This window comes from Aythya fuligula, chromosome 8, assembly GCF_009819795.1.
Source record: "Aythya fuligula isolate bAytFul2 chromosome 8, bAytFul2.pri, whole genome shotgun sequence".
NCBI classification, from domain to species: Eukaryota; Metazoa; Chordata; class Aves; order Anseriformes; family Anatidae; genus Aythya; species Aythya fuligula.
In genome coordinates this window covers 22503024-22522276 of record NC_045566.1, presented here as the reverse complement: position 1 = coordinate 22522276, position 19253 = coordinate 22503024, and the positions used below count along the sequence as shown (strand labels likewise).

Genomic DNA, 19253 nt, shown 5'->3' with positions numbered 1-19253 from the left:
TACTAATTGTCTATTAAATGCCAAAGTTATATTAAGACCACGTGGATTCTCACAGGTACACTTTACAGAAGCAATAAGAATTACTTACGGATTTAGCATCGCTGTGAACTGCTTGATGCATGGAACTTACAAGCAGAATACAGGTCAGGGCTCTCTATACCCTGCCTCACTACTGAGCACAGCTTTTCTTAATGAACAAGAGATCTTTTAATCAATAAAATCAAAGTGCCACGGATCCTCAAAACAGCTTTCAAGGTTTCAAGGAAAACTTTTACTTTACATGTGAAACAAATAAATTAGCATGTTTGGTTTTAACTATACATTTGTTTTACTCTGTCGGTATCAGTTCTCAAGACCAGACATAAAACTGAGCTTAAAATCCACATCAGAGTTATACCCACATACGAAACCTGGCCATCGATATCACATCTAGATGGCCAAGTTTGTTTTCCAACCTCTAAATGTAGAAAAAGTATTTGGGGAAGCAACCAAAATGAGCCACTGTCTCATTGCTACTCTCTCCACTTAATGGAATACCCAAGAACAATTCTTGCTTTCAGTGCACTGGAGTATTTTGATAACTAGACTAATAGGCTCAATGCAGCTGTACAATGGCTTAATTAGTCAGGAAAAGGAGTGGCTGATTCTCATTTCCAGAAAATCCTTAAGATTAAAAAAAGAATACATAGCGCCACACTTCAGTCCGTGTCTCCTATTGCTTGGCTTTCTCATGCCTGTTTCACACAGAGGTGAACTTTCTGTAAAAAGAAGTTTGTCTATCAATGACGACTAGTAACTAAAAGAATAAAATATTTGCACCGATTTAACCACAACTCTCCCAGTAAGCAGGCAAAGTATGTGTCTACTGTCTTTGGGGAAATTCTCTGCTTTGATGGTCAGACTGAAACTCCTTTCTCTTCCCCTAGTGACTCAACACAGCCTTTTCACCACCGCCATCTCGAGGAATCAGAATGAGCTCAGCACACGAGGAACTGTATTTGGAATAACAAAAATTAGGACCAATTTCATAATAAATAGCTCTACACTAAGCAGTGGCCATACAATCATCAAAACAGTCTCAGATCAAAAAGCTGCAGAGCTGTTTTACAAAACCAGACCTCAGGCTCTTAAAATGAGAGTTCTTGGTTGATTATGACTGACAGGCTCACAATCAGGAGCTCGCATCTCTTATAAAACAATTATTTGCCTACATGCAGCTTATACCGTATTAGGCAGAAAAGGAAATAAATAGCTCTCAGCTTTGAAATTAAATTATTAATTTCTCTATCTGCAAGAATAAAGGAGGCTTTAATTCAAATCTGGAGAAAGAGGCCCTGACAAGATAGCTTGCCATCTGTGCCTTTAGTTATCTCGAAAGCCCATTTTGATACATGGAATAAGAGAAAACGCTCGCTCTCCGGACATAGTTTCCAAGGATTGCTTCCTGCCATTCGTTTTCTTTTAAGAAACCCTGCTATTATCAAAAGCAAGATGTTCAAAAAGCACAAATGACGTATAGGGTCACGGTCCTGTGCTCAGCACAGGCATGCAGCCAGGTCAGGTAAGGTACCTCCTGCAGTATTTGGAGCTTGCTTCCCCTTGGGGCTTTTCAATCTCTCCCACCAGCTTCTACCACGACCGTAGTAGACCCTTTGCTTTAAACACTGCCTCAGGATTTTACGGGCACGTTTACTTTTGTCATGAAGAGAAGCAGGTAATAAGAACACTCATTCCTACCGTGCTCTTCAGACAATGCCACTTCCTCAAACGCGAGCCACGAGCTCCACACACGAAGGTCTAACTCATAAACGCAAACGGCTCCTGTCCTCAGCTGTCCTCCAGAGTCTCTATTTTCATCCAAACACCCAGAAGTCAAGGACTTCAAACAGAGTCCTTGACTACCAAAAGCAGTAAGATCTCATTGCACACAAAGGAGCAATAAGCGCGGAGTACCTTGGTGATGCGAACCCAAACAGGGACGATAACTGCCACACTGGGAGACCTGACGCGGCCCCGTGCCAGCCTCCAAGGATGCCTGCAGGCCTGGCTGTCACACAAGTGCTGAAGCAGGCACACATGAAGAACTCATCCTCATGAAATACAAGCGCTGAGGTAGATCCCACGAGCAATCTAACCACCAGCAGCCACAGGATAACGCAGCCTGGCCCAACACGTTTCCTGCGCCATCAGGCTCCATGCAGGAGCTCCAATACCACCTGCAAACTAGCAAATCTGTTTCCTTTATCCACGTGGAAAAAATAAAGCCATTCTTGCACAAGCAAAGACCCTGGGAAGTGCTGAAGAAGACACAACAGCCTCGTGGCTACCAACAGCAGAGAAAAAACAGCCTGGTCCTGCAGTTAAGGCCCTTCCTAACCCCATGCCCTCATGGTACCAATTACAGCTATTCCTGAAAGGGAGAAGATCTTAGCTGTCCCTCTGAAGGTTAAGAGTTCAAAATCCACTAATGATAACGATTCATGTGGTGAAAAAAAAAAATACATAAGAGTTAACACTCAAATTTCAGAGCAATGCTGGGACTATTTCGTTTTGACAAGAATTTCAAAGCTGTGGTACTACTATTATCATTTGCACTGTGCTTAAAAACATCACATGCAACAGACTACAAACAAAGGAGTGCAACACATCTCTACAACAAGACATGTTACCTCTATAAGGCACATTAAGACAGACACAATAAACTGGTTTTCAGAGATCAGCTTCATTACCCTGTAAAAGCAGGGCTGTCCTAGGAAGAGGTACAGACCATTTTGCCTGCTGAGCTGACAACCAGAAGCACTCTTCCAGTCTCATGGCTCTTCACTCATCTGGTGCTGAGGGCTCACAATCAAGTTTTCACGACTTAGCAAGCAACCACACATCTGCTGACCACGCACACTCGCTCAGCCTGGAGAAGAGGCACGAGCAAAACATATTGACGTAAACCTCACGGAACTAGGCTTGAAGTAATGCATTTTAATGTCACGTTCACAAAAGGCTTCAAAAGTTGGCAAGCATGGAGGTCCTACAGACCAGCTGATGCTGTATCTGAAGAAGTTCCTGCATAGGACAAGGATGGGGAACTTGGAGAGAGGATTGGAGACCGCAGCTCCTGCATGGCAGAGATGCCCTGGTGCTTTACATGCGCTGGTAAACTCTGCTCTGAAGAGTCTGTGGTAGCGCCTGCAGGGTGCGTGGTAGTACGCAGGTGCAGTAAGTCCTTGCCCTCAGCTTCTCTCCATAATTCCTGCTAGAAACATTCACATCTTGCTTGTGCAGCAGGCTCCAGCCTCTTGTACGAACAGCCCAGACCAGCCCAAACCTCTCATTTCTACCTTTTGTGCTACCCAGGCTCGTTTGGGCAAGGAGCAGGGGCACATGGCACCCAATAGGAGTGGATCAGCCTGTGGATCAGATGGGGATCCCCCAAAATCTGTGAATCTGGGATTCCTCAGGCAGGGAGCAAGACCAGGGAGCTGTGACCTTCCAGCAGGACCCAGGAGAAGACACCAGCACCCAGCCAAGCCTGTGAGCCCAGCACCATACCACCTCACACACAAGCAAGATAAGAGGCCTCTCCTCCCCAACGCACACATTTTGGGCTGTTTAATGAACACACGGATCAAAACCTCGAAAGGTTTTAAAGATTTGCTGCAAGAAAACTCTAAGGATCCGACTGCCGGCAGGGATCTCTGGAGGCTTCAGGAGCGCTCGGTAAGCGGGATGCTGGCAACGCAGCCAGCATCAGCAGCGCGCTACAGCCTTCGGGAGGGAGACCGAGACATAACACGGCCAGAATAAACCCTAAAACGAAAGCGAACGGACCCTGAGGGGACCCCTGAAGGGACCCGGGCGGCGTTTTCACGCCGAGCACCGCGGGGGGGACCGCGGGGAGGGGAAGGAGGGAGGGCAGGGGCCGCCGCCGCCTCACCTGGACACGCAGTTCTCCAGCACCGAGCTCTTGCCGGCGCTCTGCCCGCCCACCACGGCGATCTGCGGCAGGTCGAGCAGGCAGCTCTGGCCCAGCGCCGCGAAGGCGTCCTGCAGCCGGTTGACGAGCGGGATGAGCCCCTCCATCCCGCCGCCCCGCCGCCCCGCCGCTGACAGGTAACGGCCGCCGCGCCGCGCATGCGCCCCGCGGCCGGACCGCGGGGGGCGGGGCCTCGCCGGGGAGGGCACGCCCCCTGTCGGCGAGGCCACACCCACCGCGGCGGTGGCGGGAACCCTGTGGCGGGAGCGCGGCCACGTGTGCGCCCCCCGCCCCGCTCCTATATTGGGGGGCCGGGAACGGGGGGAGCTCGGTTACCCCCGGGCAGGTCACGATCGCAGCCTTCCGAAGTGTTGCTGGGAGCCAGCAGGGCACCGCTGCCTTCCCGTGAAGGGCTTCGAGGCTTTGCTTCAGCGCTGAGGGGAAGAACTGCACTGGGTTCAATGGGAACCACACGCTGAGGCTGAGCTGAGCACATAGCACGAGAGTTATCTGTGATTGCTGGCAGCAGTGACAAGGCAGAAATATCCCAAACAGAGGCTTTGGAGCCCTGCAGCGATGGTTATCCTCTGTATTTAGCCAGACACCGGTTGTGCTCAGCGTGACTAGCGAAACAAAAGGGAACGACTGCAAACATCCAAGCGGCTGACAGGCACTAACGAGCTGGAGCGTCATCAAAACTTCTTGGCCGGGGCTCTCAGTTAGTGTAAAAAAGTGAATCCCTACAGCAGAACAGCTTCTAGCCACAAACACAAGAAGGGAAGGCAAACCGTACACAGATGACTGTGTGGGAGCCGAGCAGCAGCAGGAGCCCCCAGGCATATCCATTCACAAAAGGCAGATTTGGGAACACGTCGCCAGCACCTTCTCGTGCTCCGAGCAGCAACCCACAAGCCCAGAGCAAACAGCCGTGTGAGCAGCACACTCTCAAGGAACCCAGTGCACCATCAATGCCTACAGCCCTGGGGGTTTGGGCCTAACTACCCACACGTCGTTAAGCCCCTCTCCGAGGTAAGAGCTGGACTTGTTCTGGTGCCAAGCAAAGAGGCCGTCGGTCGTCTCACCAGGAGAGACTGTGCTTTAGCTCAGGCTGAAATGTTTTTATCAGCAGTGTAACACAGGCACAGCTTCTGCAGAGGTTGCTTTGTCACTGCGGTCAGATCACCCCCCCAGACATCAAGGCAAAACCTCATGAACCTTTCCGTCTAGATGGGGCCCGGGGTTATTGACATAATTATGCCAATTAGCAGCATGATTCTCTTCTTCACGCTCCCGCCTAAGCAGGCCATGCCAGGAGGCACTGGAGTAGCTCTTTGGCCTTCTGCCAGCCCATGGGTTCCTGCTGAGGCCGGGAGTCGGGAACAGCAGCATCGCTTTTTGGCAAAATCCTCCCAGTGCGTGCGTAGGAGCGCTTCTTACCACCCCAGTGAAATAATTACAGAGCAGCCTGGCAATAGGGCCTCATCGGTACAAGGGAGAAATGACCTCTAGAAAAGGGAGGATTCCTTGGGAGCGATGCTGTGCACCCCTGGAGCTGGTAACCCGAGGACCTCTCCTTTCCATTAGTTTGCTTTTTAATGGTCTTTGTTTCCTTCCATAATTTTAAATAAATAAGGAGCTCGTATGTATTATGAGGAAAAGGCTGAGTTATTCCCCCAAATCTGGGAAGTTTCCAAACCAAACACCATTTCTGCCTGAGCTGAGTTAAAGCCGCTAAATGACGTGCTTGCCCTTGCAGCTCCAGGACTTAAAAAAAAAATCCAATATCCCCCCCTAAAAGCCAAGGATACAGATTTCCCACCTGGTGGAAAAAGCATGGACACTTGCATTATGCCTGCACGTGCTACCACAAGGGTGCTCGTTTTTCAAACAGCTCCAAGAGATCGGCAAAGAAGGGGGAGGAAGGGCACTGAGGCACATCTTCAGGTCCCCATGTTCCTGGGGAGCACCAGGCTGCCAGCTGAGCGTGCCTCTCTATTTTACCCTGCCCTCAGAGCTGTGCCCCACAATATTTATCGTTGCCTTTTGCCACGTGTTGGGCTCAGCCAGGAGCCCCGGCTCCCCTGGCACGGTGGGCAGGGGGCTGTCACCTCCAGGTGCCACCGTTCCTTTCCCACAACCAGCTCTCCCTAAGCAGGCAGCGCGATGCTAAAAACGGGGACGTTCAGAGCAGGTCCCCAGGCTGCTTTATAAATACACGCCAGCGCAATTCCCTGCACGAGGAGTGGGTTATATATGAACTGCCACAGAGATGCCTGCAGTGAGCAGCTGGGCACGCTGTCCCTGCGAGGAAAGGGAGCAGAGCCCAGCGGGGAGCAGAGCCTGGCCAAGCTTGCTTCCTCCCCCGGGACGCGTTCAGAAGAGGCAGGCTCCTTGATGCGTGATTTTCCCTTCTCTCCAGGGACCTTCCTCACCTCCTCCTCGGTTCAGAAACCAACCCGAAGCCTTGCAGAGCTTCTCACGCAGCCGATCTGCAGAAGGCAGCAGGCAGCGCAGGCACCAAGCCCCAGGCTTTGCTCAGCGCCTGGCTCTGTGGCGCTGGCATTGCCGTGCCAGTCAGCATCGTGCCCGGGCATCTGCCAGGGAGGAGAGCTCAGAACAGAGACCTTGAGGCTGCGAAAGATAGAGGGAAAGCCAGTCAAAGAAAGGCTGTGCTGCACTGCAGCCTGCAGAGAGGATTCCCTGCAGCCTTCCCACCCCGGGCACCCCGTGAAATGGCAGCAGTCCCGTGCTGCAGCCTGGCAGCACGCCTCCTGCCTCGGACACAAAGCCAGGCAAGCCAAGTGCCTCCCCCAGGGAAAAATTCATGGGGAGAACACTCCCCAGCCCTGCCACCCTTCGGGACACAGCTGATGCAGCCCTTTCTGTGCTACGACAGGCTCACGCTGGCACAGGTCTCTGCAGCTGGAGGTCTCACGACCAGCCCCGAGCAACCCCGGCTGGTTGCAGGCCCAGGACGGAGCTGCTCCATGATCTGCACAGGGCTCTCTTTCTGGGCTGGGAAATCCAGAAAGGAAAGAAGTCAGCATCCCCGAGCCCGTCTGAGGTTGCTAAGTGACAGCAGCGCTTGTTTCTATCCCCCCTGTTTACAGTGTGCCCACGCCTGGGAGGAAGGAAGTGGAGACTAAAGGAGGTAAACAGAGCATACATTGCCAGAACACCCAACAGGAACGGGTGCCAAACGTATACATTATCTGCACGTTACGGTGACCCTGGGAAAAATTTACTACCCGCCACTTATTCCAGCTGCGGAGCACTTTTACCTGCAAAGAATTTCAGGTATTTGCAGCGTGCGTTGATTTGGCACTTTGTGAGCTGAAATGCATTTCTGGAGCAGCGTCGCAGGGCTGTCAGGGACTGCAAGGGCAGCTGCAAGGAACTGGGGTTTCATCGTTACTTTCTGCCTAATAGATGGCTTTTGTTTTTCCAGCAGGATGTGGCATTACGCAGCAGTTGGGAAACCCAGCAGAAACGCAGGGCTGGACAAAGGAGGGATGAACGCATCCTTTGTGCGAGCTGCTGCTGGGGAAGAAATGAGACGGTTTAGATAAAATAAAGGGCACACACACTAATCTGTGCCATTGGAATTACGTTGAGAATTGGAAAGGGAGTTAAAAATAGCCCAAATGCAGCGCTGCTGATCCAGCTGAGACATTTGCCATCGCCGAGCTCGATGGATAACAGACACCCTTCAAAAAAAAAAAGGTGCTTATCACAAAAAGAGATTTAGAAATGAACGGCGTGGGGGCAGACAGACTTGTGCACAACTCGAGCTCCTGCCTTGCCTCTGCCACGGAGCAGAGCTCGCGCGCTGGCCCCGATGCAGCGCAGTGACTGCCGCACCGGGAACACGGCACCGAGCTGCCACAGAGGATCTGCAGCAGGGCCAGCCAGGCCTGAATTTGGGCACCAACACTCACTGAGTGCCTGGGGAGGATCAATAGCAGTTAAAAAACCAAACAAACAGCATCTGCTCCCTTTGCAAAGAAGCAGGCCAGCCAGAGGAGAAAGTAGGGCACGAAGTTGTCCCTTTGCACGAAGGAGAACGACGCGGGGAGCAAGGGACGAGGGATCTGTGCAGATCGGCCTCCCGAGCAGATCCCCCTGCCAAATCAGAATTAAAATGCAGCCACGTTCTCTGATCCCAAGGCACGCTTGCTGTCAGCACAGCTGTGGCAGCGCATCCTGTGCGCAACAAACTCCTCCTGTCTCCTGCAGCGGCTGCAGTCCCCCCTGGCTCGGAGGGTGGCAGCCCTCGGGGTGTCCCCACGGTCTGCACCCGGCTGGGGACCTGCAAGAGTGACCTGGGCGCTGCTGAAGAATGACAGGAGGCTGAGGGACATCACGCCAACACCCTCGTGGTACAAGTAGCTCCAAGGCAGCCTGCGGCCCCTCCAGGTGCTCCTGCCTGCAGGTGAGGGCACGGTGGCTCTGCTGATGGCAGCGAGGGACGTGGGTGGCTGCAAAATGAGGCTGAGCTGCGCCTGCTGCTGTCCCAAGGCTTCCCAGAACTGCTGCTGAGGGCCTGGCTCACTGAGAGGAGGATAAGGTTTAGCAGTGAGGGGCAGGAGTTGGGTTACAGGTCCCAGTTTAAAGCAGTGATGGCTGGAGAGCTGTGGAAGAGGGACAGGGGTGCAGTGGGGTCTGGTTTTGGGAAGGTGAGTGGAAGGGGCAGCGGGCAGACGTGTCCCTGAGGAGTGGAGGTGGCCTCACCTTTTTTAGGGGTGCTGGGAGCTCCTCTTTGCACGTCCCCAGGGCTCCCGTAGGCTCTGGAGGTGGTGGCTCGGGGCACCCTCCTGGCGGGTGCAGTGGCAGAGCGGGCAGCAAGCCCCAGGCACCTCTGCTCAACCATTTTCCAACCCAAACCCAGCAGCTTCCTCTGCTCCTCGCACCAGGAGCTCAGCCCTGCTACAACCCGTGGCAGTGTCACCTCCCTGGTGTGCCCCAAGGCTGCAGGGACATCTCCCACCAAGGGACTGTGGTGTCCTGTCACTGCTAGGGGGAAATAAGCCTGGCAGAGCACCGTGGGCCTGAAGAGCAGCCCTGAGCTTTATTTGTACAGCGCTCAGCCCAATTCCGCACATCAGCCACCAGCCTCAGGGCAGGGCTGGGGTTTTCCACGCAGACGCCAGCGAGCAGAGCTCCCAGAGACGTGGAGGAAAGCGGGACAGGTCCGAGTGACATTTTATCCACAGCAGGAAAGCAGCGGGGACCGACACAAACACAGCGTCCTGCCAGTCCCGGATCACCCCTCACCACCCCATCGCTGTCCCCCGGGCTGCACAGCCCCCCCCTGAGGTCCCAGCCCCCTTCCCCAGCCCCCTGAGAGGCAAACTGCACGAAGGGGCCCTTCCAAAGAGCAAGGCCCCAGCACCCCGGGGAACCTTGCTGGGCTCCGTCCCACTGCGGGGAGCACCTCTCCGTGCCAGCCTCGTCCTCCAGGCACACACCCAGGCCAGAACCGGCCCCTATAGGGTCAGACATCCCAGCCGTGGCACACGCAGGGACTTTTCTCGTTCCAGTTGCACCGAGGCCCCCCTCAGATGATGGTGACGGCTTGCAGCATGTCCGCCAGCACGTAGGAGCTGTCCCAGGGGCGCCCAGGCTGCTGCAGGGCCCCCTCCAGCACCCGGGCTCGTGCCCCAAGCTCTGCGGGGTCGCGCCGCCCCTCGGGGCTGGGCTGGCAGAACAGGATCTCGTTGACCTCCCCGTCGATGCGGCGGGCGTAGAGCAGGGGGAAGACCTCCCTGAGGACGGTCAGGACAGATTCCTTCAAGCGGGCGTCACGGCACACCAGGTTAAGCACGAAGACTCCTGCAGCAGGGCAAGAGGGATGTGGGATTCAGAAGAGCAATCTGCAAGCCCTGAGATCCCCCGCACAGCACCCCACTCATCACCTCCCTGCACACACACAGCCCAGCTGGTGCCACCAGCTCTCTCTCTCTCTCACACAGCCCCTGGCAGCACGACGAGCACCCTCGGCCCAGCTCCACGTCCCTGCCACCGCCTGGTACCTACCCAGGTACCACCCACACCCGCTGCCTTCCGCACCCTTTCTTCGCACCCCCGGGGATTTCTCAGCCCGCCCGACCCCGCAGTGCTGCACCTCGTGCTCCCTTTCTCTGTGCCATCACAACGCCCACTAAAACCACCCGGAGCTGAAATCTAGGAGCAGCAGCTTCTAGATTGGCGGCCATCCTGGCCACGGCCACTGTTTTTCAGGACGAGGAAGGGCGGCACGGCCCCGTCACTCGGATCCTGCCCAGGACCAGCGAGCCCACCCCGGGGACTGCAGGGGCACCACCAGAGCCCCCCTCGTACCTTCTGGCTTGAGGATGGTTTTCACTTTCTGCAGGAAGGGCTTTTCCACGAAGGCTGGGGGCGGGCAGCTCATCCCCACCGTTAGGTCTTTGCTGTCCACATCAAACATGACGGCGTCGTACTGGGCTGGGGCTGCAAGAGGGAACGCAGAGACTCCTTATTCCTTGGGGCAGGGCTGAGCCACAAGGCGAGGAAGCAAACAGGGAGGTCAGGGCGTCCCCTCTGCCATATTTCAGCCGTTTCTCTCTCACGGGGTTTCTTTGGGAGGTCAGGATGGATGGAAGGAGAGGATTCAGCAGCCCTGGACCCCCGCCCCAGCGTGCTGGGACGCTCTGTGACACGGTACCTTCAGCTGCCAGCTTGGCCACGTAGTCCAGGCCATCGGCTACGTGCACCTGCATCCGCTCGCCCTGGGAGAAGCCAAACCAGCAGGTGGCCACCTCCAGCATGCAGGGGTCGATCTCCACCACGGCCACCTGGGCTTGCGAGAAGTAGTCGTGGATGAAGAGGGGCAGGCTGCCACCGCCGAGCCCCACCACCAGCACTGCAATCGGGGATCCTGCTGAGAGAGGGCCTGGGTGAGCCCCCAGCACAGTTCCTGCCTCCCCAGCCACCCGCCTGCCCCAAAACTGCTGCTGGCAGGGCGCTGGGGCTCCACGGGCAGGAATAGCCCTCCCCACCTCGTCACCTGGGACGGGGTCAGGGCTCCCCAGCAGGCAGAGCCCCGCCACCATGGCTTTGTGGTGCTCGCAGCACAGGTAGCTCTTGTCGATTGCCGTGGGAGGCTCGGCAGGGCCGGCTTTCTTCTTGTCCTTCCTCCGTTTCTTCTGGCCTGAAGGAGAAGAAGTAAGGTGAGGCTGGAGGCAGGGGCTCTTACAGGGGACTAACCACCCCAACCCTGTCCCACCACCAACACAGAGAGCAAAAACACTCCCAGAGCCATGCTGGGACAGGGCAGAGCAGCTCCCAGCAGGACTTTCCCCTTCCTCCTGCGTACCTGGGGGAGGCGCAGGGGCCAGCAGCCGGGCCTCCGACTGCACCACGTTCCTGTTGCTGAGGAAGACGAGGCGGCGAAAGTAGCAGGCGTCGTCCCCCTTGACGTCCTCCACCACGTACTCCCCGCTCAGGGGGCTGCTGTCGCAGTGCCGCACCGTGCGCACCCCGATGTCCCCTCCCACGGACAGGAAGGGCACCTGCAGGGAGAACGGGGACGTGGGGCAGCAGCCAGGCTGTGGGGACGGCCGCTGGCCCTGCCCTGAGCACAGCTGGAGGGTTGGGGTGAAGCAGATGCACCTGGGGGGCAGCGGGATGAGCTGTGGGCAGTGCATGGGGGACACCAGGCATTGCAGCTCAGTCTCCCTAAAAGCAGAGGAAATCGGGGCTGGCCGAGAGGCTCCTGGCCCCAATTTTGGGGTAGCCAAGCGAGCGGGCTCACCTGCTGCCGGGCGGGGAGGCCCGGCGGGGCCAGCTCCATCACCTTCCCTGACAGCTCCGCCTGGATGCTGGCCATGCCCTCGTAGCGCTGCTCCCTGTGCAGGGCCACGGTCACCAGGCGGCCGAAGCCAGCGCTGGCGGCCAGCTGCCTCCGCCCGTCCTCCGTCCCAAAAAGCCACTCGGTTTCTCTGCCCTGCGGGACTGCAGATGGGGGCTACGGTCAGCAGAGCCCCGGGCAGGTGCCAGTCCCCACGCGACCACCCCGGCCTTCAAGGGAGGAGCTGCGGGGTACAGAGAGGCATCACGAGGAGGTACCGCTGCGTGACGCGGCCTCGCACCCACAGCCACGCTCCACAAGTGATGATCAAGAGCCAGGGCCTTCTGGCAGAGCCTGACGCAGCTCTGGAAATACCTGTCCCGCTGCAGAGCTGATTAAGACCTCAACCAAACCCCCCAAAAACGAGCCATTTCCCTTTTTAACTCCAACAGGACCAGGACCACTGCCGGTACTGCAGCTCCTGGGTGGAGCAGTGCCAGGCTGCAGGCAGGAGCTGTACTCACTGATGAAGATGGCGAAGCGATTGTCCCGGGAGGGCTTCACCGAGGGGCTGTCGACCACGTGCAGCGTGTAGCGAGGCCTCCCGCTGACTTTTTCACACAGATCCAGGGAGAGCTGCTCTCCGCAGGGGGGTTTGCTCAGCTGGCTGCAGAGCAGGGCGTAATGCTGCCTGTCCCTCACCGCCTCCACCAGCCGCTCCGCGCTCTCCATCCGCATCGGCTTGTCCTGCTCCTCGGGGCAGATCTCCAGGATCTGCTGTGCGGAGCCAGGGATCTTCTTGAACTTTGTCATGACGTACACAAAGACAGGCAGGACGAACTGCTGCTCGTCCCCGCTGCTGGCCACCTCGTGGACACGCACCACCCAGCCTTCCTGGGAGAAGTATTCCACCGCCTTCTTGAGCACGTGGGCCTGAGCCAAGGAGACGCAGAGGTAGCGCCCTCCCACCTGCAGGACCCGGCTGACCTCGGCAAACATCCTGTCCACCTTGGACAGAGTGGCCTCCTCGTCATCGGTGAGGATGGCATCCAGCGTGCCTTTGTCGAGGACCACCTGGAAGTGGGCGTCAGGGAAGTCCATCTGGAGCACGTCCATCAGCAGGTAGCTCATCTTCGGCCTCTTGCTGGCGCTCCGCTCCTGCATCTGACGGATCACAGCCTCGCTGATGTCGATGTTCACGATGTCCTCGCACATCCCCGTGTCGTACATCTGCTCGCTCAGCTCCGAGTTCCCACAGCCAACCACGAGAACCTGAGAAGGGGGACAAGAGCAGCAGTGATGGTGAGAACACCCTGAATATGCATCCCAAAAGCATTTTATAAGCAAACACCATGGGCATCAGCAACGAGCTCATGGAAAGCTGCACCTGTAGGACCTACAAACCCACCCTCCAAGGCCCTAAAATAATATTTTTATAGAGACAAGTCACCCTGGCACAGAACGATGAAACTACAGTGCATATCTCTGGGGGAATTATGTGTGTTTCAGCCCCCAGAGCCCCGTCCTAGGGGGACACATGGCCCTCTCCTGTGCTCTTGCTTAAAGGGCACTGGAGGCTTTGCATGTTTTGGGCCGGGAGCTGACACCGCTTAGGGCACCACGTGTCCCCTCAGCGAGCCAGATCTCCCTGTGTTGCTGAGTTAGGGGAGGATGAAGCAGGGTTAAAGCTCCCCCAACCACATACTCAGAGGACGAACAAGCACAGCCTTCCATAGCAGGACGCCACCCGAGTTAGGGGGGAGCTCCCAGGCGGGGCCAAACCCTGCTGGGCCTCACCTTGTCGCGGGGCCGGATATACTTGCGCAGGACGGGGCAGAGCTCGGGGAAGGCCCCGTACCACTCGAAGGGCCGGCGGCCGCGCTGGCGGAAGAAGCGCTCCCAGTACCGGGCCGAGCCGAACTCGGCGGGGCCGCGGGGCAGCAGCTCCATGGCGGGGCCCGGCCTCGAACCCGCGGCCCTCCGCCGCCGCCGCCGCCGCCGCCGCGCCCCCCCCCGCTGACGTCACCCCCGCGCGCGGCGCGCCCGTTCCGCGCAGCCGATTGGCTGCCGCCCTCCCCTCGGCCGCTGCCTATTGGCTGAGCGGCGGGAAGCGCGCCAAGTTTGCCCGCGGGTGGCGCGCCCCGACCACGCCGCGCCCGGGACCGGGACCGGGACCAGGACCGCGACCGCGAACCGGGGAGAGGCGAAAAAGGAGCGGGCACGGCTGGGAGGGAGCAGCTTTAATAGGGGCGGGCCCGGGTGCCGCGGGAAGGGCCCTAGGGCAGCGCGGAGCCGCTAGCTGGGGCCGGTGGGGGGCTCCGCGGAGCTGTTCTGGAGGAAGAAGGCGGAGAGCTCGCTCAGCGCGCGGTAGCGGTGCGAGATGGAGTTCTTCACGGCCTTGGGCAGCTCCGCGTAGCTGGAGGGGGGAGAAAGCGAGGCAGAGTCAGCAGCTGAGGTGCTGCAGGGCATTCCCCCGCCCCTGAGAACCGCCCCCTTCGTGTGCAGGCCGCTCAGGGGGTGGCAGTGACACACCCCCAAGGTCCATCCCAAAGCAGGATTCCCCATAACCCCATTCAAGTCTAGGCAGCATTTTCTCGCTGCCACCATTCCTTGTCAGCACATTCCTCTCCACACGGTAACAAAACGCAGCCTCAACCCCTTCCTTTCCCTAAAACTAAAGGGCTACAGACAAAAAGCGACTCACGTCTGGTCGTAGCCGTCCGGCTGGAAGCAGGGATCCCAGCCAAAATCTCGAGGGCCTCTGGGCTCCACGATCAGCCCCTGCCATGAGAAAGCCAAAAAGCCCTGAGTCGTGGGGCCTCAGCACTCCTCTTGCTTCCCTTCGAAACCCCGTTGTCCTTAAGAGAGCTGATAAGTCACAAAAGCTGCATTACAACCCACCCCGCATCAACACCTACATGTGTCTGGCCTTTGAAGAGCTTCACGGGCTCCTCCGGGTTTCCAGTGCTGAATGCAAAGGTGCAAAGAGCGTAGGCAGATTTGTCTTCAAACCCAGCCAGCAGCTTGTACAGGCCTGAGCAACACAGAGAGGGTCCTGGTGTCAGGGTGTTTCCAGCACAGCACCACACACCCACCTAGAGAGGGCTCACGGCAGCTTCTGTGGAGCCCAAGTTACACGCAGAGCAGCGCACAAGAGGCAGTACCTTCTGGTTTGAGCTTCTCCAGGAACCATTTTCTGAAGGAGAAAAAAAAGAGGAGATGACTTTTTGATATTAATACTCAGAAATAAAGGCATCCTTGAGGCACTGTCATCTATGTTTTCATAGCTCTTTGAATCCCTCTGAAATGTACTGTCAAATCACCTCATTCTGGGCTCTTTACCTAGCTCTTAAGCTAAATGGGACATAGTAATAAAAAACGTGGGGTTTTAATTAACTGCCACACTAAGGTCAAAGTAAATAACTCAGTTCCCACTCATGAGCACCAACAAGCTGAAGTACATTCCTCAATTCAACTTGTTCGTGTTTTACATCCAGTTCTAGTGCACACATAACTAGATAAAGCGTTAATGCCTTTGCTTAGCTCAGCAGAGCCTGGAAGAGGGCAGTGCGGAATGAAGTGAAGGACACAGACCAGTAATCACCTCCCTGAACCTACTGATCCTGGTGCATGGAGCATCAGTCCCCCGTGAAGCACATCCCGTCAAGCTGCGCTCCTCACTCTAAACAAGAGCTGAAGGAAGTTCCCACCTACTTACATGTATGGCCCTGGAAGCCCCCCCAGGGCATTGAAGCACAAGCAGGTATCCTCTACTATAACAGGTCCCCGAACCTACAGCAAAAGTTAGAAGCATTAGACCTAGAGGAAAGCACTGCCTCCGACCTTATTATCTTATTCAAACCCGTTCTCGTGCTTCCAGGATAACAGGGACATCACAAAAACCCAGCAGCCATTCTGTCACCTCAGTGAGGGCCCTCACCAGAGGGACACAACCAAACCTGTGCCCTCCCCAGCAGGCAGAAGGGAGGGAAGACTGGCAGGGAAGACCTCTGGCCGGGGAAAATGAGCAGAGCTGTGCAGTACTGCCCTCACGGGGGGCAGGAACAGTGGGATGGGGAGAAGGAATGCTGAGGCCATGAAGATAAAACTGTGTTTTCCGTGAGCCCCAATCTTCACTCGTTTATTATTTAAAACCTGAGGCAGCTTTAGAAGGCGACCGTGAGGAGCTGATGGAAAACTCCAAGCCCCACAAATGTCGGGGCTGCCCTGCGGGGCCTGCCGTGTCCCCACAGCGCTGAGGAGACACGAAAGGCCCCCACACGGGGCACCCCCAAGGAGCACCAGCACCGGGGCCGGCACAAACACCCAACACCCAGCAGTGGGAGGCAGACGGGACGGCGGCGACCTGCCGGGCGGCTTCGCGGCACTTCTGCACGGAGATCTCGTCCGGCTCCCCCTGGTACTCGGGCACTGCGGGCCGGGACACGGAGTCTGTTAGCCATGGGAAGAGACGGAGGAGGAAGAGGAGGAGGAGGAGGAGGAGGAAGAGGAGGAGGAGGGCCGCCCCCCTCACAACTCACGGTCGATTTTCCTGGCCACCAGCGCGTACGGAGAGGAGTCCCCGAGGATCTGCACGACCTGCGGGAGGCGGGCGGCCCGTCAGCACCGGGACCGGGGCTAGGCCCAAAGCCAGGCCTAGGCCTCAGGCCTGAGGCCTAGGCCCGGGCCGCCGTTGCTAGGCAACCGCGCGTTGCTAGGCAACCGCCCCCCCCGCCCCCCCCCCCCCCCCCCCCCCCACCTCCTCCAGCTTCTTGGCGTTGCCCGTCACGAACACCACGCTCCGCCGGGCGGGCGCCGCCATCTTGCCTCGCGCCTGCGCGGCCGGCAGCCAATCAGCGGCGCCCGCCGCCTCGCCCCTAGCAACGGGCAGCCAATCGCGGCTCAGCTCGGGGGCTCTCGCGAGAGTTGCGCCGTGAGGGGGAAGGTCGCCATGGCGACCGCGGGGTGATGGCGGCCGCGCCTCAGCACGGCCGGGCCCGGGTCCCCTGAGGGGAGGCGGCCGCGCCCCGCCCCGCTCCAGCCTCGCCCCGGCTCCGGGCAGGCCCCGAGGTTCCAGCGGGGGCCGAAGGAGGCGCTGCGGCTTTGTCCGAGCTCCCCCCCCGCTGCCCCGGCCCCGCTGCGGTCTTGGGCCTCCCTCCGCGGGAGGGAGCTCGGGGCGCACCTGTGAGGGCCGCTGGCAAAAACAGGGGGAGCCCGAGCCGAGGGCACGAGGCGCTGCTGTTGGTTTGTACGGAAACAAATCGGTCACCTCTCTGCCACAAGGACACTGCTGGGTGTGTGCAGGGCCCTGGGAGAGGAGCTGAGCCCCGCAGGAAGGGGGCAGCAAAGGCTGGTACTCCACTGGGAGCAGCCCCACCGCAGCACCCAGGTCCCCTCTCCTCATTTGTTCCTGTTTTCCAACAGGGTTTCTAAAGGGAAGCCTCCTTCCCCTTAGCCAGAGCAGCACCCGGAGCCAGGAGCATGGAGACTTGTCCTCACCTGCCTCAGCGTGTAGCCAAATATCTCTGTAGCCCCCTGCCTGTGGGCACAGGGACCCCAGGGTTCCTTCATAGCAGTGAGCCTGGGAAGAACCAGCCCTGCAGGAGGAACGTACAATGCCAGCCAAAGCATGCCATTCCCCGTGAAAGGCGATCGCGTGGAAAACAGCAGCTAGGGAGGAGATCTGTCATCTGCACAAGGAGGAAATGGGTAAAACAGACCCTGCACCCGGGTGATGGAGTTGTTTTTGTTGTGAAATCTCCTTCATAACATCTCCTAAGTGAAAACCAACCCCAAAGCACTCAGACGGCTTCTTCCCAGCACAGCTGGGAATGACAACCCCTCCCAGTCACTACAGTTCCCTACATAGTCCACGGTGGGACTACAGAGGCAGCACTATAAAGACCAAGGCACTGTTAAGAAACACAGGGAGGACTGCTCTGTAATATACCTGAGCCCAGATATCTTAATGGTATTTTCAGCCTTAAAAAGAAATCCATAAAACTTGCTCAATTAATTGTATTACTGTTAGAAGTTAGTGGCCAGGACTGTTGATTTACTGCTGCTGCTGTCTCTTGGTTCCGTTCCCCAGCCAGAGCTGGTCTCTTCAGACAGTCTGTGCTCAAGACAATGCTGGCATTCAGTGACTTGAGCCCCAAACAGACCAAAACCTAATCCTGGCAACCCAGAGGAGAGTCCTGAGGGCTGTGGCAGCTTTCTGCCCTGCCTCCCACGTACAAACACTTGCAGCCCAACATCCTGGGAGATCCTGGGACCCAGCACTGTCACGGATCAAGGTCCTTCTGTGGGTGGCAGCAGGAGATACGAGACGGGGCTGGCAGAGAAAGGCAGAGGTGGTGGCAAGGCTGTCCAGCAGCAGGAGTAAACCCGCCCTCGGGCAGCAGGAGCAGGCACAGCAGAGCCCGTACAGACTCACGGGGCTGCTAACTTGTTTTCCAGCTGGCAGGAAAAGGCACCCTGAAGACCTGCCACCCCCCCAAGACAGACACCCTCCCTCTTTGTCTGCCCTCTCAATCCTTTGCAGGTGGTGAGCAGCTGGAGGCACAGCCAAGGTGATTTTTATCACTTCCACTGAGTGCACGATTTTGCCCTTGGGGCCTTCAAACAGGGCTACACGTTAGGAAGAAAATCCCAGCTCGGCTTTCGGATTGTCACCTGGAGTGAGCAAGCCCCACGGAGGGGAAAAGCCCTGTTTATACATCAGCAGGGCAAGTGGAGCTTGTAATCGCATCCGGCACTCCAGCCTGCTGTGCTCACTTTTAATCCCCTTCTCCACGTGGTGCAGCGCCTCCGCTCAGGTGGAAACTGTGCACAAGGTCCTGGGCCCACACGAGGAGGCTGGGAGACAGTGCTGGTGGTTCTCGGGGGCACCATTTCCCTCTCTCCAAGTGAAATTCCGTCAGACACAGGCCAAGCAGGACAATGCTTCTCTCACCAGAAGGCAGACAGCAAAAGAAAAGCCAGGAGAGTCTGATCCCACCTCAGTGAACGTCCCTGGCTTGGGGCTGGAAGGAACGAGGGTCGCAAAAATAAAGGGCAGACAGAAATGCCTCAGATGCCTGAGAGCAGGACTGCAGCCAGCCAGAGAGGGGAAAACTCGTGTCTCCTGTGCCAAAACACATCGGTGCCACCCACCGGGGAGCTTTGCTCCTGTTTTGTCTAACACAAGGGCCCTACACCACCCCAAACTCGCCAGCCTTGGGGCACGAGCCCCAGGCACCGGATTGCAAAGAAGCAAAAGGAGCTGCCACTCAGGACCACACCACATCCAGGGGAAGGGCTCTGAATGGGAAGTGGGCTCGGGGCTTACCCCACACTGATTTAAGGCCAGCTGCTGCCCTCCTGCTGTGTCTCGCATCCCCGTGCTAAGGGAGCTGGGCTTTACACGCTTCTCCCTCCTGGTTAATAAAACACTGAAAAAAAAAAAAAAAAAAGCACCTTTCCTAGGGATTC

General features: G+C 57.4%; 3 protein-coding genes across 6 annotated transcripts in view; all 3 read right to left on the bottom strand.

The window, feature by feature from the left end:
* The window catches only part of DNM3 (dynamin 3), a 176284-nt gene extending 172199 nt beyond the window's left edge, over positions 1-4085 (bottom strand). For all 4 annotated transcript variants that reach the window (XM_032192785.1, XM_032192782.1, XM_032192784.1 and 1 more), the window contains exon 1: positions 3932-4085. In XM_032192785.1, the coding sequence (XP_032048676.1) occupies positions 3932-4077 (146 nt within the window). In that variant the 5' untranslated portion in view covers positions 4078-4085. The remainder of the gene's footprint in view (positions 1-3931) is intronic.
* A 5231-nt stretch (positions 4086-9316) lies between these two features.
* EEF1AKNMT (eEF1A lysine and N-terminal methyltransferase) lies at positions 9317-13730 on the bottom strand. The gene is made up of 8 exons (XM_032192393.1): positions 13578-13730; positions 12305-13052; positions 11745-11944; positions 11307-11502; positions 10998-11141; positions 10656-10868; positions 10310-10441; positions 9317-9802 (listed from the first exon to the last, which is right to left on the bottom strand). Exons 1-8 carry the CDS (start codon positions 13728-13730, stop codon positions 9528-9530), a joined length of 2061 nt encoding a protein of 686 aa, XP_032048284.1. The 3' UTR covers positions 9317-9527.
* A 275-nt stretch (positions 13731-14005) lies between these two features.
* ITPA (inosine triphosphatase) lies at positions 14006-16602 on the bottom strand. Its single transcript, XM_032192429.1, has 8 exons — positions 16540-16602; positions 16322-16379; positions 16147-16211; positions 15499-15572; positions 14945-14976; positions 14699-14814; positions 14485-14561; positions 14006-14196 (listed from the first exon to the last, which is right to left on the bottom strand). Exons 1-8 carry the CDS (start codon positions 16600-16602, stop codon positions 14076-14078), a joined length of 606 nt encoding a protein of 201 aa, XP_032048320.1. The 3' UTR covers positions 14006-14075.
* Between the last annotated feature and the right edge of the window lie 2651 nt (positions 16603-19253).